The sequence below is a fragment of the Ambystoma mexicanum genome, chromosome 4q, assembly GCF_040938575.1.
Source record: "Ambystoma mexicanum isolate Mex_15411 chromosome 4q, UKY_AmexF1_1, whole genome shotgun sequence".
Lineage (NCBI taxonomy): Eukaryota > Metazoa > Chordata > Amphibia > Caudata > Ambystomatidae > Ambystoma > Ambystoma mexicanum.
In genome coordinates, this window is record NC_090928.1 from 970,649,067 (window position 1) to 970,671,833 (window position 22,767).

Sequence of the window (22,767 nt, forward strand, 5' to 3'; positions counted from 1 at the left end):
TGGACTGCTGCTTTCCTGCTTTATTGGATTTAGACATTTCTTCAGTCTACCAAGCTTGGAGCAAGTGCCTACCCTTACCCTTCTCGAGAGCTGCCGCCTCAACGTCACCTAAGTAGGACCTGCAGTGTCCTCCGTAACCTTTCAGTCTTGCTAACACCCACCGAATGCACACTCCCTCGACTACTGTCACTCCTCCACTCAGCTCGTCATTGCCCCTCCCCTCTCTCTCCCCCGAGTTGGAGAAGTGAAGGGAAGGCCAGCGTCCCTGTGTTCTAACCAAGCAGTTATGCCCAATGGTACCAGTTAACCATGATGCATCTAGGTCTCCTCCCCCAGTAGTGGTCCACCAGTCACAGAGAAGGTGGATGTGGAGCCCACTTTGGACCCCCTGCAGCAATCCACACCCTCAGGGAGAAATGGCAGACCTCCCCAACCTGCCCACAGCAGTACTCTCAGACGGTCCAATTTCACCTCAAATCCAGCCTCTGCGCACCTCCGATGTCAGAACCAGCAAATTGACACTCACCCACACTCCTCTCTGCCCTTGAAAAGTATCTGGTGTTTCCCTGCGCTGTCAGTGCAATACATGCTCCTATGAGCTCTCTGACTCCTCACTTCCAATATCCGGGAAGCAGACTACCAGAGCACTACTGAAATGTTGTAGGGTGTTTGAGCCAGTGCTATGCGTGTTTTAGTTTATTGACAGCACGTGTCACTTTATAAACTACAGATTCGCCAGGTCTGACCGCTCCACTTCACTGCCAACAAGCCAACCCATGCCGGGCTTCCTCAGCCTCTATGCAGCATTACGGACACTTTGTTGTTTCAACACAAGCGCGCCCGGGGCTTCGGGATGCACAAACTAGTTCTGCCAACCCGATACCGGCTACCTGCTTGATCCCCTAGCTACGCCCCCCAACATGATCCTGTGCGGGTGCTCGACTCCACGCTGCCTCCAGTCACGGGTCTGCCGCATCCACACAGCAGTATCCCACTATGTCAGGTAAGCACTGGCAGTTGTAGTCGCCGGGCTGCTTCTCTGCGGTCTTCTCCTGCGTTCAGCCCACAGCACACATTCAAGCTGGTAGAGATCATGGCAGCTGTCCGCTCTCAATGTGCTGCAGAGCAGCAGCCACACAAGTTCTCTCGCAGTGCGGTCCTAGTGAGGCCATCAACGAATCTCTGGCCGACTGTGCACACCTTCCAGTGTAGCCTCAACAAGTTGGACCCGCTGCATTTCTTTTGTTGCTCTCTCCTTCAGATTATGGGCTGAGGCTCCAATATTTCACCGGAGTACGCCCTGGGGGTCCCCCAGCCAATGCTTCTACCAATACCACGATATATGGCCAAAAGGAATCAGGATTTCATATGGATCTACTGGAGAGTCTGGGAGCTCACAAGCTTTCGCCCATCTTGGCTGGGCTAACCAGCGCACCCCTTACTATTTACTTTTGACAGACATTTTTATGTCCTTGAACAAGAGCCCATTCCCTACCTCCCCCAGCTCCTCCCCAGGATCATTTCCATGGCCCTTTCCACAGTACTCTGTGCCCCAGAATGCCTCCCGATGATCACTGCAACAAAACCTACATATGCATCATGCTATAGCTGCGATTGCACTCACACCAACCAACCATGCCCTATTGTGAATGTTGTAGTGTGCCTACGACCATGCACCCACGTGTATGCTGCTCAAACGCCACACGCATACTACGACTGTAAACGTGGAGTGCGCCTATATGTATGCTGTTTAAACACCTCACGCATACTCTTTCCGACTGTGACACTGAAGTGTGCCTATGGACTCTATGCCTATTTGTATACTGTTTAAAAATCACACGCATATTACTACTGTAAACTTTGAGTGTGCCTTTGATTTGGAGCTATACTGCATTTAACCTCAGCCCTGCACTGCACCTAACCTACCAATACCTACTGGATTGCAATTTTTTCAGCCCTGCGCTTGCAATTTTACGTGCCTGCATTATGCTCACTTCTACATCTGATGTAGCCCCTGTACCATGAGGCGTGACTTTTCCAGATTGTGCGCCCTCACCAATTCTTTGTCTGTTGTGCTTACCTGTACATCTGATGTAGCCCCCCTGTAGCATGAGGCGTGGCTCTTCTAGATTGTGCACCCTTACCATTTTGTCTGCTACGCTTACCTGTACACCTGATGTAGCCCCCGTACCAAGAGGCGTGGCTATTCCACATTGTGACCCTAACCAATTTTGTCTGCTATGCTTATGTCTTTTCACATTTACTGTAACTAGTGCCTAGATACATGAGGGTTTTGTGCACTGCTATAAATGCTCAATTAAAATAAACAAATACATTCTAACACCATCCTTAGTTTTGTTTGAGGCAGGGCAACCCCTCTTAGCTATAGGGACAGGTAGGGTTTTTCCTTATTTTCTGTTAAATAAAAGTCTATACCAACAAGCATGCCACCTTTGTATCCTGCGTCTACTCCTGCACCCATACAACATGGTTTATGCTGTACCCAGAAGGGGCGAGTTTGTCCAGGAGGTGGGAAAGAACCATGTCTCATTGCTAAAGATAGAGTTGAGCTTGTGTATGGTGATGAGGTCATAGATATTGGCGGTATGTAGGATGGCTGAGCCAGCATTAATATGCACCAGGTGATGAGAGAGAAGTAGAAATGGAGGTGGTGTGGAGATGAGAGAGATGTGGAGGAGGCCAAGAGGATTCCAAGCACAGTGGTGTAGTGAGTATTTGTGGGCTCATGTTTACTGGGGCAGGAGAGGCGGGGATTTTCCCCTGTAGGCCCTAACAGGCACAAACAGGCAATGTCCTTGCCTTCCTCCTTGGCTGAGAAAGCCACCTGCGCCGAAACCTAGCTACGGCTGGTTAAGTAACTTGTTGGGGGAAACAGCTGATGGAGGTGCAAATGGGATGCGGAGCAGGTCACTTAACCAACGTACTCCCAACACTGCCAAACGCCAATTGCATATGTCCATTAAGAATCCAGGTAAACAGCTGTTGGAGGTGGGCAGTGTAAGAAAGACATTGTATCAACAGTAAGACAGACACAAGTGACCACAGCTCAAGGGTGTTTGTAGGATTTCAAAAAAGGTTGAAAAACACCCATCTAATCCTGAATTTAAAGATGGGAGCAAACTATGACCATCAAATAATAATAACGCAGTCCTATTGTTTTCTTGTCAAAATAAAAGGGCCTATACTAATAAACGTATTGCCAATCCTTACCTCTAAAAACAAATAGTGTGGGAAACAATGTTCTGTAAAAGAAAGAAGTGTTCGAGGAATGAAGTCAGGATGTTCAGGCCGTTGGCCTCCCTTCTCCATGTTTTCAGCATGGGACAAGGCGACGCACTCGAGTTTAGCACAGTCTCTGGCTTCTCTAGCACAAGTGTGCAGTTCAAATATTAGTATCCGGGCCTTCCGTGCCCAAGTCTCTTTGCCTTTCAAAGTCTCGTCCTTCAGAGGGCATGATGCGACAAACCAACAAGTTCTTTTCGTCTCAGAATTTCACAAGCACTCAATCTCTCAGGCAATTCACTATTCACCTCAGACGCCCCTCAGCCAGGCTCAGATCCTCTTTAACACAATGCTCAGAGTTTTCATGTATCCAATTTCTCGGGTGATTCATAGTTCACCCCCCGGATCCCCTTCCGCCGGGCTCAGAACCGTTTCAACGCAATGTTCAATCAATCTCCCTACGCAGGGCTTGGACCAATTTTTCAATATACTTTAACACAAACTTGCTTTATCCAAAAGTTATCACGGGCTCGGACCAACTTTATCTCCTTTATCATGAATTTTCTTTACTCTTAACATAGAAGACTTTCGATTGTGCACAGGATTTTGCTTGACCCATTGCAGGACCACTCAGATTCACAATCCTTTGTCACTTTTTCGCTTTTGCTATCTCTCAGTTGGATACATTACAGAGACGTTTGAATGAGCATGCATGCGGTGTCGGACAACTCTGTCTAAAGTAGCGTATCTTGGCTACAAAGTTCAATCACTCATCTGTTGTTCAATTTTACTCACCTTGGTTATCACATGATATGATGATATGATATGGCATTTATAACGCGCCTATATACAAGTGTTTCAAAGTGTGACGATGCAAGGGAGGGGGAACAGAGGGAAGACCGAGACAACGATCTTACTAGGCCAGGTGACATTGAGATTGCGCAAGTGCAGGGGAGGGTGGAAGGGGAAAGGTGCAAGGGGAAAGGGGGGAGGAGTAGTGCAGTACATAGAACAAACAGTAAAATAAATAAAAATACAAATAAAACAATAAATAAAAAGTGCGGCCAGCTGTTGGCAGGTGCAAGGGTAAGGGCAAAAATCAGGTGTCAAGTGCTGGTAGGGATACAGAAACAGCCCACAAGTGCAAGGGTTACCAGGGGGCAGTGCAGGTGTGCAACTGGCGGGGAGGGGACCTGTGCCTGAGAAAAGAGGGTACCAGATGACCAGTGCAGTTTCAGATTTGGCCGGGAGTTTAGCAGGGGAGAGGAGGGGAGACAGCAGAAGCAAAGAGGAAGGTCTTGAGGTGCTTCTGGAACCAGAGATGGTTCTCCTCAAGTTTCAGAGAGGCAGGGAGGTTGTTCCAGTGGGAGGCCCCAGCTGAAGAAAGAATTACCAAGCGCTTCAAACATTATTTGCTTCAGCGCTCACCATACAATGTTGCTGCTTGCAACAATGGCTTCAACACAGACAGGTGTTAGAGAGAATTCTCATTCAATGGCTATTTCCCTTACCTAGTGAGTCCCCCAGGAGCTTTCCTGGATTTCTGGAGTTTATTTTTCCACTTGGTAAGAGTGTACCTCTTTTTCCCACTCTTACCTGTGTTTTTGCATGTGTATTTCATCTGTTTTTGTGATTGTGGACTCTGGAGTACACCACTTCAGTAGCCCCTACTTTTGTGTGTTACACAGCACCTTCGGTGCAGTGACAGAGCACAGAGTGGTCTTTTAGACTTCCCACCGACTCATTTCTGGGGCTGACTACTGTCCCCCAGAAAAGGGTAAAGTTGGCATTAACTTTACTTAATCATTTAACCACAGATCCAGTACAGCCCATCTTACATGGAGTACTGGAAAGGGTTAATCCTTAGCCCTTTTTATCTGTACCTCCTAGAGCATTGTTTCGCTCTTAACATTTAGACTTGGCTGGTGGCAGTGGTATCTACCCTAACTTTTCTACCGCGATTATACTATATAAACGTGGTATTGTTTTAGGCTATTATATTAGCGTCGAACTTAAACCCGCTTGACCAAATACTTTTTCTTTTGGCTCCGGTCGGGTTTATTCGCCATTTCGTTTTGTTAAAGTCATTCTTGTATTTTACTTTGCGTGGCAAACCAGGTTTGACTGGGGGATTTTCGCATAAAAGGCAGGTCTCTTGGGCTAGAAGTCAGAGTCGCCACTGGAACTACAAGGAACAGAAGAGAAGCAGAGAAGAAGTCAGCTGCTGCAACTATTCCGTCCCGGTGAAGCCCTGCTGCAGTCCTAAGCTATCTACCCTTCAAAGACCAGAGAAGATCCAGTCCGGAGTCTTCTTCCCTTGAGCCTGGTGGGGATAACCAGCTCATCTTCTACAGCCAGAGGATACTCTTCTTGGTCGAAATCGCTGCACACTGCTGTAGTGGTCCGGATAGTCATCTGAAGAGCCTCTCCTGTTTTTAAGGAGCGCACCTTTTATTCACCGTCGCTGCTGCCGGCTTCAGCCCTGTGTGGTACAGACCCCTCCAGACGTCGTCCTTCATACCGAAGCTCCAGGAACAGTGGGTCTGCAGGAAAATACCAGGAACAACTGCTGTGGCACCAGCTTTTTCATTGAATAAGGTACTGTGTTCTGCTCAAGGAATTAGGGGGAATCCCTTTTCTTCGCCTCCAAGGCTTGCCCTTGTCTTCTCTCCTTCTTATAACTTTTGCTTCCTCTGTTGACAATATCTAAGTACTCCTGGCTACATTGAATCGTGAACTATCTGACTGTGTGATCCTCGGCAACAGGAACCCGGTTCCACTTGACACTGGCTCCGGTTTATTGACTCTTGAATTTCTGTCTGAGTGTTCTCTGATTCTGTCTGCCTTGACAAAAGTATTGCCTACGATTTTTGCCCCCAACTCTCTCTGGGTATCTCGGGTGCCAAGTGTGTTTTTGCCCCGGTAACACTTCTTGCCATGGATACGCATTTCTTTAGTAAGACCGAACTGTCATTACCGTCAAAAAGTGATCGCAAGTGTATTCCCGGTAACATCTTTTGTTTCACAACACCGGTCCGCTAAAACACAGGGTACTTACCTTGAAGTTATACCGTACAAAGTGAATTGGTTAGTTGTAGTATATTTTACGTGTGGTTTTGAATGAATAGAAGTGTCGTGTTTATAACAAACGATTTAAAAATAAATGTACTTATATTTTTTACCTGACACCTTGAGTCAGTGTTTGCTTGAGTCACAGTAATTGTGGTCCCTTTGTGTAATCTCTGATACTGCTCATATACTCTTGAGATGAGGCTGGCTGCTCTGCTACTGCTACCATTTTAACATAGTAGTACAGGCTTGTACCAAAGGTAACACTTGTATTTCCACCTGTAGTCTTAATTGTGTGTAGTGGTCCCTAAGGGCACTGCACAGGATTCTGCCTAACAACTGGTCTGGTATCGGCCTCCCCAACTCACTGGGTGCGTTGATTTCACTGGCACTGCTTTGTTGTAAAAGCAAACAGTATCACGGCAGCAGGCAATTCTTCCCACCTTGATTATCGACGCGGAACAGCCCCTGGTACCTCCAACACACAACACAGGATTCTTCAGCCTGGTTTCCTGGTCTTACGTTTTCTATTCTTGAGGTTTCGTGAAAGCCACAGTTCCTCATCGAAAAGGTCAAGGGCACTTCTCTACTTACGAGTCCCCTTCTGTTTTGCCGTCTTTCGTCTAGTATTAAACTGCCATCTTGGAACTGCTGCTTCCTCGTGTGCTTTGCCTCGCTCCGAGTGTGCTCTAGTGCTTCACCTTTTATCCGTGTGGGGAAATGTAATGGAAGTCAGGTGTGTGTGATGGCCAGTAATTGCCTGACCCTGCCTATCTGATTGGGACACGACACGTATACGGCTCTGGTGTTAGTCCATTTTCTCTCATAGTGAGCTGTCTTTGAGAAAGTGTTTGAGTTGTGAAGGGGGGGTGGGGGGGTGGGGAGTTTGATTACCTAAGTATCCTACCTGGTAGGATGGTGTAAAGATGTTACAGGGAAGGGAATACTGCGTCTCGCCATCCGGTGTCCCACTCGCCGAAGACCCTTAACCCAGGTGATCTGCCCGCACTGGTCCACCCCCAGGAACTGGATTCAAAAGTGATGGATGTGTCCTGGCCACTTGGATGACAGAGCCCCGGGGACTAGCCAGTGAGACACCTTCAGGTTTCTCACAGCAGTGAGGTGGAAGGCAGGTAGGTTACGTGGCCAAGGCATAGCATTGTTTGACTTCAGTCTAATCTACTGTACTTGAGAGTGACATTTGGACTTACTCTTTTTTCTGTGTCAGAAAGCTTGCCTTGGCAAGCAAATCTAACGAGGTAAATATCCAGGACAAATGGCAACCTTGACCAGGCACTGATTTAAAGATGTACAGTGCCATGTATCAAGATGAAGTCACCCAAAAGTAGTGTTAGGAGCAATCAGAAAACAAACAAAAAAAATGGCTCCTCATTTATGAATCACATTTCCATGTTTATTCACAAATGTAAAGAAATATTTTGTGAATGATAAACAAATTCAGTCCCATTTTAAGTAACACAATGTTTACTGTAGTTCTTTCTATTATTTTATAGATATCCGAAACAACAACAACAAAAATAGGGAGCTGCCTTTTCCATGAAAAAAAGAAATCCACCACCACATAACTCAATCTAAAAATAGTAATGCACACTGTGAAGGCATCACGAAGTAGACACCGACAACTGCTTCAAGTTTGGTTCTCACAAGCTTTATTAACTTAAAGGCAGGATGGAGTAAAGCCTAACTTCCCGGCATAAAGAAAACTAAGGATGGTCTGTGTCAGGAAGTCCAAATCAAATGTCTGTGTGTCCAAAACCTATACTTGCCTCCACAACTAACTGTATACAATGGGTAGGGATGTCAGCATCAAAATGAAGTGTTCAAAGTAAAGTTCCACGTTTTTTCCAGCTCTTGGATTATATTCAGCTTCCCCTTCCTCGTATTCAAAACAGTTCACAAGATACAGGAGTTCTCTTCCCCAAGTGTTCAAATCTTCCAGATTTTGAAAAACACAGTTCCTTGAGAGACGTCCGAGCTCTTTTGATATTGGTTCTTTTCAATGTTTCACATAGGCAGTTCAATTTGTTCACTTCGAAGTCACATAAGAGGTTGTTGCAAAACCAAGCTTCTTTATGGATACTTTAATTGGCTTCTCCATACAGGGGGGCACTCGTTCTAGGCACAGTTGTCGGACCACACGGTCCACCCATTACAGGTCATGCAACCAATACCCCTTCTTGGCTGCTTTCCATCAACAATATGCCACTACCTCCATACAGTGGTGCCACACTTTTCTGATACTGTACTGTGGCTTGGCTAGCCACCTTGCACTTATTACACCTTCTTGTATTCTCCTGACTCTTGCACAAGTAGGTTTCCTCATAGCATTCAGTTCCTTCAACTCTTTCAGCTTTGGCCAATACTTGGTTTCTCATCCCATACACTTCTGGGTATTCTCTTGACTTTGCCAATACTTGTGTTTCAGAAAATACAGTTCATGTATCAGCTGATTTCACCACTGCTTGCTTGGCGACTTCTCATTTGTTGCCACTTTACACTCTTCTGTGGCTCTTGCCAAGCCAATCATTGGTTTATCAAAGCACACAGTTTCCAATGGTTCTTGCCAATGCTTGGTTCACACAGTTCCAAACGTTCATTCAGTTCACAGGTACTTGCTGCTACTTTACAGCTTTATAGACGCCCCTTGACTGTGGCCAATGCTTTTCAATATCACCACATTTCTTCCACTCCACTCACATGCACTTAAAACCTGCTTTTACTCTGTTCAGCATTCAAAATTATTTATGACTTTCAGTTTGTTCATTATTCAAAAGTGCTTGCGAGGTCTCTGCCACCAAGGGTTCTCATTTTCCAGTGCGGTACCTCGCCTTTCTCTCCCAACAGCTCTTCGATGCGTGACTCCATAAAGTTCAGGATTTTTTCGACAGCTTTGCTCGATCACGCCAGCCTCCAACTCACAGACTGCTACCGGCCTCCAACCTTCCTTAGCTTTGCTTCCTGCTGAACAAACTCTGCATCTGTAAACAGGTCTTGAGCGCTCCGCTTGCCACGCCGCTGATCTGGAGTTGCCTTTCCAGCTGCTGCCTCTGCCACCACAGCTGACTCCATTTACAAAAGGATGTCAGCTTTTAAAGTTCCAGCCATCATGAGGAGGCCAGGAAAGACTACACTGCGCACCATTAGTAGTTCTGCCTAACTCAAGCGGCCTTCCTCCTCCTCCCAGTACACAGCTGAGGCTGATATGTGTCTATTAACAAAAGGAGGCTGATATGTGTTTGCACTTACAAAATAAGGATGTGGCTCCCGGTTGGTCTCTTCCTCATCCCAGTGTTGAGCTGGTGTTTCTTGGGACACGTTAGGAGGGAAGAACAAGGAAAAGGCTGACAAAAAGCTACACAGGTTTGAGGGATGGAGGGTTCATTATGAAAAGCAAATGGGGGATATCATGTCTGACCTAAGGACGTCCTCTCCTCACTCCCCAAGTCGCCTCCATCCAGGTGATCCTCCCTCGCATATCCACCCATAGGGTCAGGATCCAAAGGTGATGGCCTTTCCCTGGCCACCCAAGAGGAAGCTACAAGGGGAAAATAATTGAGGATGCACTCAGGTTCCTCACAACATAGAGACAAGGAATTAAGGATTCAATATAGTGAAGACTTTGCATGTGCAGTACAAAACAGTGGCTGAAATCTCCATTCCAAGAATTCCTGTTCAGTTGTTTTTCGGAGAGCAACGTGATCAGCAATTATGATGCAAACAATATGCAGCCAATCGTATTGCAGCAAAGATCACATCATGTTTCGGCCAAAATTACAAATGTCGATAACAAATACTGTACCACTGTTTTTTAATGTGTTTTCTAATTTCACAGAGGTTTTTGTTACATTACCCTTTGGGGAATAGGGTTACGCTATATAAATACATCAATACAATAATTAAATACAAATAAAAGCTTTTTCTGGTGCCCTGATCAGCAGCCAAGTGTAGTGCTATATGGCAAATACATTTTTTTAAGTTCAAATACCAAACTGAAAATGGTGCAATAGGTATTAAATCATGGTTGCTACAAAAGGTGGGAAAAAACCATTTCTAGTACAGGGACATAACATCCGATGATGGGCTGACATTTACTGGAAGAACATGAAAAGCAAAAAACATACTTTGCTTAAGAAGACAGAGAAACATACCTGGTTAGAGATTCTACCACACTTTTGTAGTTCACTGCCAGAGGTCATAGCAATTGTTGTGGCAATGGCAGGCGGGGGACTAGTCTTTAAGCTGTTACAGGTGCAGATGAGCTGAGCAAATGCTTGAAGAAGGTCAATTCTGAGTTTCACAAACTCACACTGAAAACCTAGTGGATTCAGAGGAGTGCTGGCAGCCTGAAAAGAAAAAGTAGAGTAATGTTGGCTGCAACTCTTGGCAACTATTGCATTAAGGGAGCATGTACAGGTCATGTTATACTTATGTAGGTAATTATCCAAAAAACATTAAGTTAATAAATACTGTAGAATCAGACATTCAAGCCTGGCATACTAAAATGGATTGTGCTGCCGAACAAATGTAAAACTCAAATCATTCATTCATATTTTAATTATTTTGTGAATTAGAAGACTAATATACATGCTTTCTGTAATGTTCTTTTAGATGAATGAGGAAGTCCTCACAGATTCCTCATCATTATAAATATCCCAAGACACAGTCTTTTCACAGTTACCAGGGCTGCTGCATGGTTCCACACAGACTGCGTCTTTGGCACCAGTAGTGATTTCCATGGTACATGTGAAGCTGCAGGAGCCCCATGATCTCAGAGATTAGACATTTGTGGTGGGCCCAAGGTATGCAGTGGTGCGGGGAGGTGACCCCTGGTACTTAAGGGTGGAACATTGGAGAGGAGCAAAAATCACTGACCAGACCCTCAATAAGCCAGAATAGGAAAAGACTAACCAAAGAAACACAAAAGACAAATCAAAGGCACAGCAATTATGATTCGACTGGTTTGCAAACCCACAACCATGCAAGCAATCCCCAAAGTGTTCTGCATCTCATGTTTGAACTACAAATTCTGCCAGAATGGAAGTAGTAAATGGTGAAGCTTTATTGAAGACAATATAAGACTTGAGATTTGCATTAGAAGCCAGCATAGGATCAGTAGCTGAAGGAATTCAATTTATACCAAAAGACCTGAGGAAGATCGCTGTTATGGTTACAGGCATGGATGCAGTAGACTGGGATGATATGGAAGGGCGAGAGGAAGCTAACAGTATTCTACTGATTTGCTGAGTGGGGTGCGAGGCTACAAACCTGGGGGTTGCTGGTTACTTAAAGCAGTTTCGTCTTTGTAAGATGTTTTGGCAAATTGGCTGGGGAATCAGATGTTGGAAGTTATCACTGTTAACTATCAAAGTAGGTTTACAAGAGGAGCAGCGACAGCTGGTGAGGGGGAATAACCGCTGAGCACACAGATCACACATCGTGGTATGCCCAATGGTTTCATTTAGGAATTACTGTGGCTCCCCCCCTTTTTTAAAAAATTCTTTTTATATTGTTGGCCAACAGTTTCATGATCCATGTTTGAAGGGAAATGGTTGGTGGAGACTGGTGGGCAGATGCAGTGGAATCTGTTGTTGTGGGGAGTGTAGGACGGTATTCCAAGTATTGCAGTTTGCAGCACGACATGGTTGGGCCTACTGCATTAGGGAGGGGAGGGAAGGGGTTGTTGTGGGAACTGATGCTGAGGAATTAACTATAAGTGTTCATTATATGCAAACGTTATCCACTTATGTCTGCCAAAGATACAGGAAGAGAGGGAAAAGAGGTCCCTGGATAGGATAATTGATAAATGGACAGGAGTACATACGACAAGAATTGAGGGAATGATGTGGAATGTGAGGTCAATTAGTGGAATGGCTAAGAGGCATAGGAGACATTTGTTCTTCCAACAGAAATGTCTTCTTGGATGCAATGCTACACGAAACTCACTCAATGCCCAAAGAATGAGAGCGCCTCAGCAGAAATTGTAGAGGTTGGGTGTTTACAATATGTTTCATGCATGGCGTCTGCGGAACGTTAATCTTGGTAGCAGCAGGAGTAACATTAGAGATACAGATCCATAAGGATGAGGGAGGAAGATATGTCTGCACTGTAAGGAACTCATGGTGGCAACAGTAAAGACAGATAAGTGATCACAGTTAAAGGGTGTTTATTAAACTGTATAAATGGCTGAGAAAAAAAACCTAATCTAAACCTAAATCTAAGATGGGAGCAAGCTACGACCATCAAATAATAATAAGGCAGTCCTAGTGGTGTCTTGTCAAATAAAAAGGGCCTAAATTAAAATATTACCATTCCTTACCGCTAAGTTACAAAATAGTGTGGGATAATGTTCATCAGAAAAGAAAGAAGTGTTCTCAAAATGATAAGTCAGGATGGTATAGCTGGGATCTCCCTTCCCCACATTTTTAGCACGGACAAGGCAGAACTCCTGAGCACAGCACACTCCTGGGCCTTGCCAGCACAAGGTTACAGTTTGTTCCCAAAATATCAAGGCCTTCTGTGGCCAAGTCTCTTTCATACCAAGTCTCTTGCCTCAGAGGACCTGATGTGTTACAATCAACAAAAACAAAGGTTCCTTCAATAAATCTTCATGGGGCGATTACTCTTCGCCTTAGGGACCCTCTGCCAGGCTCCGATCCCTCGTACAACGTGGGCCTCCCTCCGTCGGGTTCACTATGGCCTTTCATTCACAATGTAACATTCAGGAGTCTCAATGTCTTTTTAAATAACCATTCACTGTGGACAACCCTCCCCGCGTTCACTCTTATCGACACAATGTTCACGGGTGTATTACTTTTCACCCCAATTCACATGCATCCCTCAGCCAGGGTCACATTTGCCAAATACACAGTTCTCTTTGCTTCTCACAATGCGAGATTCACTTCCCTTTGCTCTCCTTCTTGTCAACGTGCCAGAGACTTTTGATTGTACAAGGGGTTTTACTTGACCATGGTACGATTCCTGACCTCTCGCGCTGGCCTCTCCTAGGACCCCCTGGTACGTGTAGTTTCAACAAAGGGGACCAGCCAGTGTCCTTCGTATGAGCGCCCATGTTGCGTCTGACCACTCTGCAGCTGGTCCTTCAGTGAACTTTCTTTCACGCTTAAACACACACAAGTTTCTTGCTCACAAGTTCATCCAATGTTGCCGTTCGCAACCTTGGTTAACACAGTCCGGTTTGCTATGAGCTCTCTCTGACTCACCGGCTATGCTGAACCCGTTGGCTTGTCTTGCCTCTGGAGTCAAGGACGGTACCACGGTAGCAAACGTGCCTCCCCGACTGGGTTATCAATGCAGGAGGCTCCCGTGCAGCGTTGACATCTGTTACACCACACGCCAGCTGTACATCCCGGTCTTATGATTCTTTTCACAGATGCTTTGCAGGTCTGGGTTGAAAGGGGCAAGGGCACTTCCCTCATTGCCATCATCTCAGGTCTCGCTGCCTTTCTCTTCCGTTTGAACTGTTGATCCAGAATAGCTGCGTTCGGCCTTGCTCCAAGTGTGCTTTCATGCTCCGCCTTTTATCACTGTGGGGAAGGGAAAGGGCCATCAGGTGTGCATAGTTATTATCAATTGCCGGACTCTGCCTGACCCTGGTGTTGGGACATGTCAGGTAAACGGCACAGGTGTTAGTTCGCTGTCTGTCACAGTATAGGAAAGTGTTCATGTAGGAAAAGGGGGTGGGGTAGAGCTTCTACATAACCTACGGGTAAGGATGGGGTACAGGTGTTAATGGGAAGGGGTTACCGTGTCTCAACCTTCGATGTCCCACTTAAATCCCCAAAGACCTCTCATCCAGGTAATCCACCCACAACCCCAGAAACTGGATCCAATAGCAATGGCTGCGTCCTGGCCACCTGGACGACAGATCTCCGGGGACTAGCAGGTGAAACACCTTCAGGTTTTTCAAAGCATCTATGGAAGATTAAGTTGGATGGAGTTATGACATTTGATTACTTATGTCCCAATATGTACCCCAAAGACACTTTTTGGTCTCATTGGTTACAATTCTCCAGGGATATATACATTGCCTGGTTGCGTGGGGAGATCTCAATGTTACATTAGATCCGGCAATGTAAAGGCATCCTTCTAGATTGTGAGGCCCATTGCAAGGACCCCAGATGCTGTTATCAATTATGCATAAATAGAGATTGTATAATGTGTGAAGCATGCGTCACCGACAGGGAGAGATATTGTTCTTTGCACTATCCAGCGCATAGAACATTTTCTCAAATACATCTGGCTCTGGTGAATGAAGCAACCCTCCCGCTGATTGTGGGTCCGGAATACTGGCGGCGTGCCATCTCAGATCACTCACCTTTTGTTTTCAAGTTGGCTTTTAATGGCCACAGAGTGCGTTTTCGAAACTGGCGTGTGACTATCACAATGGTGAGATATCTGGGAATTCCAATCTCTGAAAGAAAGAATTATGCAATTTGTTTGTGTCGAGGGGAGGAGCAGGGAAATGGTGGTGTTTGGGAAGCCTACAAGTTGTGTATGGGAGGAGAATTTATGGGAATGATGGCCCGGGTGAAGAATATGCTATTAGGTCAGGTGGATATATATGAGCACAAGATAATGTGGTTGAACAAGAAGGTAAACAAGACAAAAACCAAATCTGCAGCCCTTTAGGACAGCAAATGGAATACTCAAATGCGGTGGACAAGTGGGGCGGTAGGATTATGAGCAAGTTGAGGTTTACCTGGAAGAGATATTTATTTTATTTGATTGTTTTTTTATACTGCGCCTAATACCATACCCGTGGTCAGTTTCTAAGCGCGGATCCGCGATTCAAACCTCTATTGCTCTGCGTGGTCTTACTTCCAAGACCAGCATGTTGCCCCTGTGCCATCCTCCATATGTTTACAGACCCTGTGCAATAAATTGGCAAAGTTACTAGAACAGCCAATAACAAAAACGAGGTTCAACAGGGAATTTGGCACTTGGGCTATTTAACAACCCCTGTGAATGATGGCTTGCCACATGCATTGTATAATGCTTAGAACAAGCTCCTAGTGCTCTGTGTTAGGAAATATTTCTCTTTTACCAACTTTCCCTCCATAGTTCTATGGACCCCCCCCAAAAATTTGCTTTCAAATCTGTACTGTCTTTTTACAGGAAAGGGAAGCCTTCATATTCACTACCCTGGAATTTTGCTTATTTTGTTATGGGGAAACTGGTCAGTCCTTCAGACTATCGGTACTGGGAAACTATGTTTCCCGTTTGTCTTTTACCTTTTCTAACTGTTTAACCTTTTAATGTAGTGCAATAGGGACACTTCTGTATCATCCTAGTCTTTTATACTTGAGATTTTTGGTAATTTTTATATGTGCCTAAAGACAAGCTGGTGGCAGCAAATATATTTTTACAATTTGTGTGTTATTTTTAGTGTGCACATTCACGTTTACTGCATATGGCAACTAAACGTGGCTAGTGCCCTAAAATGGCCACGCCAAATTATTTTCACTTGTTCTTTGGCCATATTGTTGTTTGGCCTTGTCAGGTCAGGAAATCACATATAAGGTCATGCACATGCATGCTGCTTTCTCTGGCTAGTGATGTGTGTGCATGGCTCAGGAAGTGGGTGGGACTGTCTGGTCCATTTACACACATCTGCGGTGCCTGAAAGTCTGGCCGCGTGGTTCATCAGGGTTCGAAGGTCTTGGGTGGCGAGCGCTAAATACCTCCTGGGGACACTTCTTCAGCACGTGGCATTCATGTTAATCAGTGCTCCCAGGCTCTCAGAACCTGCTGTGTGATGTTTCAGTGCGATTTAGATAATTACCACTAGATGGCAGCACAGTGACTAGAAGATCGAAAAGCATGAACCTAGCACTGACCGCTCTGCATATGCAGTTTTGATGACAGAAGGCATTTAGAGAACTGTTCTGCACGTGCACCATAACAAGACCTGTAAAGGACTCGATGCCCCTGCAGTGTGCTCACAAGAGGAAACAGACAGCCTTCATGCAGTAAGAATTAGATGCTGCATAAAACAGGGTCTATCACCAGAGGCCGTACAGAAAGGAACCAGGGTTGTGGCGTCGGATCTTTAAGGCACGTTTAATTGTGCCTCTGCCCACTGCATGTTAATGGCCATGTGGGTCTCTAATTTGGTACTATTAAATCATTGCTGGCAGCGGTGCCCCACCCTTCATTCCCTCATCACTGACCAATCTAAAATGCCTCACCCCACGCTGCTATAAGCAGCTGACCACAGCCGCTGCCAGGTGGACACACCAAACTTTAAAAGCATTTCTTGTTCAGCGTTTTCTCAAAATACAATTTAAAGAAAAGATAAAACATTATAATGCTGGTTCATTCTGGATTTCTTTTTGGTCAATATACTTTTACTGCGTGTTATTTAACAAGGCGAATGTGGACACTAGAGGCGGAATCAACGTGTGCAGCACTGAGTATTTAGCTAGGTTTGTTTTAGGTTTTGATATTTGGATTAGCAGCAAGTTCATAGGAGGGAGAGGTGTTGCCCACAACTCCTGCATTAGCATGAAAGGGTTGTACCCTGTAATGCTTGCGCTGATAATAAGGAAGATGACGTTTTTCTAGTTTTCATATACAGGATTTAATTAGTGATTTAAGTAGGTTAGCCGACACGTGTTTCCACCCATCAGTGTCTTTCTCAAGGCTAAATTGATTCTTGGCTGCCCATGGTTGATGAGTGACTGGCATACTGGTTGGACAATACTGCTGGCAAAGTTGAGTCGGTTCCTTGGCTTAGTTAAGTGTTTTGTGGCGAGCCACAGGTATCTGTGGTTTGGCGATCCTATAGAAGTTGGCCCCAATGGGCTGCTGTGCCTTTCGGCAGCTATTCTCCTCGGCTGGTCTCTGGATAGCGACTAGTAACACATACCTCCCAGACAAAATTTGCCATATGCCTGGTGCAGCCCTCAGGCCCCCCCTAAGAAAAGGCTGCTTTTACACCCCCCCTGAGAAAATGCTGCTTTTACACCAACAAGAACACATGGCGATCTGAAAGTAATTGCATTTCTAAGCCTCGATGAGTTGATTTCGACTCTGCGTGTTCGTTACTGAGGTATAAGGCCATGTTCAACTGCTGATCTCCTCAAAGCACATTTGCAGCTTTGCCACACCTGGGAACATTTGTGCCAAATGTTTGCGCTTAAAGGGTGCTACATTTTCAGCATTCTGTGCTTTGGCCGTATACAGAAGCAGAAATAAGATGCACATGTTCTGTGTAGTAAGAAAGTACCAGTGCCTATTAATATAGACGTTTAGCTAAGAGGGAAAATCCATGTATCCATGACTGGACGCCTGATAAGCAGGCAGAGAAATGTCCTATACGATTTGAAATGCCCATTCTGGTATGTTATATTGACTGCTTGGCCACTACACACTGCTGGCTCCCTGCTGGATCTTTTTTTTCTGTGCTCCTGTGTTTCGTCAGACTACGAGCGACTACTTCGGCCTCAAGGTGATTGGACGTTTGTCTCTGGAAATTTTATTGTATTGCTACACCCACGCCCACCGAGATCTTGTTTCACCGAGCTCTCTGCGTCATCATTAAGTACGCTTTTTGTGCTTTTTTCATAGGTGCCTGGCTTGTGTCACACCCACTTCACACGTCATCACAAACTCCCTCATCTCGAGTGCTCACGCGCACAGCGCGCGTGCACTCATGTGAGTAGCGTGTGAGTACCGCTTGGACGCTTAGCCGCGCGGCCGTGCGTCGCTGCAGTGAACCAAGCGGCTATTTTTTGTTAATCACGTAGTGAGTATTCCTCATTTCTTGAGTGTGTGATTGGAAAATATCAAGAAGTAGGCTGTTGCTCTTACAAGTATGTCATTGATTGTTCCATCAACATATACACAGTCTGATCTGTGAACAATTTTGTGAATCTGTGAACTTTTGTTTTCTGTCATACCTACTGTGACTCTCATTAGTAATGGCCTACAAATTAACTACAAATATGCTGCTAAACATCCCTTATTTAACATCAACGTCCAAACCACCAAAGCATGTAGGGTTTGACGCTCCCCCTCAAATGTTTTACACAGCCAACTATATCACACCAACCTGTGTGTCCTCCTGCCCAAAATCTAAATTCTCCTTTGATGATCATATAAATGATTCCATTGTTTCTATTTCATCACCGTCGGCCTCTCCCATTGTAAGTAATGATAACTCTTACCGATTTGAGGCAAGATAGGTGCCAGCTCCTTTGAACACACCATGTGCAAGAGTAAACCCTCAACTGCTCTCAGACACTACGATGCTGGCTTCTACTAATCACTGCCCGAGATTATCTTCCTCGCACATTGTTATCTCCCCAATTACCTTTCCACCATTGTCTCACGAACAATCTGGCTTATCCATTCATGCAAGTCAATGTGAATCGCCAATATCATGGAGGGGGGGTGTGCGACCTGGTGAGGGCTCCAATGAAGGAAAAAACGTTGCATCCAATTTACATCCCAATGCTGATATCTGTAACTCTATGTTACATTCTTTTGCATTACCCACACCTAGACCTTCAAAATCAATCCCATCGGATTTATTTTTACAACATTCATCTATGATTCAACCTGCCCTCACTGCAATCAACACCACCATTATGAGTTTGTGCAAATTGTTTGAATCACTTGACACAAAAGTATGTCATCAATCAAGACAATTTGAAGAGTTAATGAAGTGGTTATCAATGCATTGTTCATCTGTACAGTCCAAAAGTTTGCACCCGCCTAATGTTTCTAATGTATTGGATAATATGGTGGAATATGTTATAGCTGAACACCTTCCCGAATCCACCACATAAGCACACTATTCTAACTATGAGAAGGGTCCCATCCGTTGCGCTTTACCTTTGATTCCTGGTATCATACATCCTATTACTGGCCTGAGTCCTCACTCAAGTCCAAAAACGAACAATGAGTCTACTGCTCAACCATCTAATGTTTGCCTTGAAAATGATCAAAACGTTAAATTGGCAGCGGTAGGCGTGCCTCTTCTGGGCAGTTCTTTAAGTCACTTAGAGGCCTCCTAAATTTGCCAAAAATACATCCTTGTCATTATTAAAGAAAACAAAGAATATGGCAAATGTAAAACATACCAAAATAATACTTAATTCCTTTTTTAAGGCTCTAAGCAAAACGACTGTCCCACATGTTGAAATGGCTGCTTTGACTGAGTAGCTACCTCTCTCAGTCCCTGTTTCATCAGTTTCTACAAGCATACCACCTGTGTCTATAATTACCTCAAATCCAGCCGATAAAACCAAGGAGATGGGTCTCTCTCGCCTCTTTCGCAGTTAGTATTATCCATACAGCCAAACTAGGAGATTGCGACTCAGCAAGCACCAACAAATACACAAAATGTTGCTTTGTATCTCCCTATGCCTGTTACTTCTAAAGGTTTGATCCCGACTTCCACAGCTCAAAGTTTGTCAGCTATGCCAATTCAACCTTAAAGTACACAGGATCCTTTACTTGCCATCTCGCAACCCTCCAAGAAATCTGTAACCTTTTGTCCTCAAGTTCATGTAAACACAACCCATGTGGTACCAAAGTCGCAACACATATTTGAAAGTTTCAAACAGAAAGTGGACGAATATTTGGCCACAAGCATGGCTAAAGTCCTCTCTCATCCTTCTGATCCCCAAAGAAGAGAGCAAATGTTCTACCTCCTTCTACACCTGGTTTAGGTGATTACACTCCCCTTACCCCTTCATCCTCTGAACAAGCTTTGTGGGAAGAAGCTGGTCGCACACACTCTAGAATAAGATCAGACCCAGACCCCTCAAAACTGAAATGGGCACCACGAAAACATAGCTTACAACCAGCATCTCGTCATCTGCATCCACATCAAGCTAATTTTCATACATATATTTTGAAATGCAGAGACCGGAACTTCCCAGTTTATGACCTGAATCGACAGAGTGTTTTGAACCTGTTTGGTGATGTCCCTGAACTGCATAATTTGTCAACGCAAGATATCGACCAAATAGAGTTAGTTTCTGAGCTCACACGCTCCGTAGTGAGATTATGGATTCCATCTGCAGTAGTTTGGGACTCGATTTGGCGATGTAGGACGCAGCCGTTTGAGATGGGTTTTCTCTTAGCAGAAGACCCAGATTGTGCATCACACATAACTCAGAAGGTCCTCTTGAAACCGAATATTTATCAAAGTGTGACTAGAATTGATCAAGATATCCAATGTCCTCCCTTACAACAGCAGTAACCATTAACGACAAATACTTCCTCTACTCTTAAAATCGCAAGCTGGAACACCAGAGGCCACTCACATTTACACCTATCCATTGCTAAACTGACAAGTATCCATCATGTGATAGCGCTACAAGAAACTTGACTCATAACCCCTCCATTATGGGATGGTTATGATGTCACCCTGCCATCACTGGTCGAGGCAGACCATCTTCGGGTCTTCCTGTGGCAGTTAACATCTCTAGTGGCCTTCTCCATTAAGCCCTGGTCATCTGTGGGTGCCCAAATCTAATTAGTCCAAATCACCAGTAACACCCAGGTGATAGCACTAGTCAACGTCTATCATAACATCGCCACAATGTCAGATGATACCTTTTATGATGGTCTAAATACGATTTTGGATACGATTCTGATAAATCAGACAATTACCCTCACAATCATTGTAGGTGACCTCAACTTGGACTGCTGCAACCTGACTTGCAATAATCGTGAGGTGTTGAGATGGATCAACAAATTGAAAGATTGTAATTTCAACATGCTTAATGGTTCTGTCGAGGGGGATTGTCCCCCTAATCATACGTGGCATCGTGGGCTTAGCACAAGTACCATTGACTATATATACGTGAGTCAGCAGCTCTTTCAAAATGTAAAAAAAACTGATCATTAGTGATCAATCTTATAGTGATCACAGACTGCTTGTTGCCCACATTATTTGGGTCTTTTCCATAATCAAAAGCAAGTGTAACGCTCACCTGATTCCCGTAGAGGCGCCGGTCTTGACTGGGTGTATACCGTATCTTCAAAGGTGATGTGCAACACACGGCTGGCTCTTTGGGCTGGACCTCTGTGCACTGTATGTCTGACTTGAAGGGTAAGATGTCTGCTGATAGAAAACATGGGATTAAGGAACTGGGTTATTGAATGTCTCTCTCTTCTTCCCTTTCTCTTCTCCTGTAGAACCCCAAAGGTTAACGCTCTCACCTTAGGTAAGTGAACGCCGTGCTCTCCATCTGCCTTGGGGCAGGGTGCTGTAACCAGTTTCTTCACTGGATAAGGGGAGCAGGCCTCTTGACTTCAGAGGACTGCTGTCCGTCGTTTACTGCACGAACGGTAAGTTTCGAGTAACTCTAATGTCTTTAAAGTCTTTAGTAATGATGTTTCTTGTTTTGCAGGGTTCCGGCGATGGCGGATGACGGGCTGAAGTGAGTTGAAGATGGAGCCCGTGTGATGAATAGAAGCGCCTGGAAGCACGTAAGTAAGCGCTTGTTGATTGCTTCACGATGCGCTCTAACTGTCTTTTTATTTTGCAGGTACAAGTTCGGAGCGGCTGCAGGGTGCCGGAATACCCACTGGGTTAGATGTGGAAAGGAGTAATGGCACGTGAGTATTAAAGTTCCCCAATGTCTTTAAACGCACCTTGTTTTGTCTTTCAGATGCGGGATGCAGCGCCGAAGGCCTCCGGAGCATGCGAAGAGTTGGTAAGCTTTTGTCTTTCAGATGCCGGAATGCAGTGTGAAGACCTCCGGAGCGCACGAAGAGTAGGTAAGCCTTTGTCTTTCAGATGCCGGAATGCACCGCGAGGCGTTGGTGACAGCCGATGGACCAGGTAAGTGAAGAGCTGTCACTGAAGACCGTAATGCTAACCTGTTCTTTCTTGTCTTTATAGGTGTTGCTGAAGACTGGATTCAGGATGGTAAGCCTTTTTCCTTAGGCCCAGGATCAGATGCAGAAGACACGATGAGCGTTCTGCTGCAGAGGATGCAGAATAACGCAAAGCAAGATTCATCCATCGGGTGTGGTTTAAATAGCCTCCTGTAGTGCTTAGGTGTCTCCTTCCACAGCCACGCCTAGGTAAGAAAAGAGTTCCTGCTTTCCAGAAGAGTTCCAGTGTTCTGAATCTAGGGAGTGGCTCCTGCCCCACCCAACAGGAAAAGTCGTTCCAAACAGAAGAGGATCAGAGGCTCAACTGGCAGGCAAGTAAGCAGCATGGTCTGCTGCAGGTAAGTCCACCCAAGCATTATGAGCCCGGCGCTTCCAGCGCTGGGACTGGGCATATTTATGAGCCTGGTGCCACTGGCGCCAGGACTGGGTCCAAAAGGTCCCAATTGGGACTGGTTGGCACTCGGAACCTGGGTTATGGATCTGCTTCCAAGGGAGTTGGGAAAACCCTGACCTTTTGGAAGCAGAGATCATGACAGCAAGCCTGTTCTGCAGGTC

At 45.3% G+C, this 22,767-nt stretch overlaps 1 protein-coding gene across 3 annotated transcripts in view; it reads right to left on the minus strand.

The window, feature by feature from the left end:
* The window catches only part of INTS7 (integrator complex subunit 7), a 673,605-nt gene that overhangs the window by 210,283 nt on the left and 440,555 nt on the right, over window positions 1-22,767 (minus strand). For all 3 annotated transcript variants that reach the window (XM_069608525.1, XM_069608526.1, XM_069608527.1), the window contains one exon: window positions 10,482-10,676. In XM_069608525.1, coding sequence (XP_069464626.1) covers window positions 10,482-10,676 — 195 coding nt within the window. The remainder of the gene's footprint in view (window positions 1-10,481; window positions 10,677-22,767) is intronic.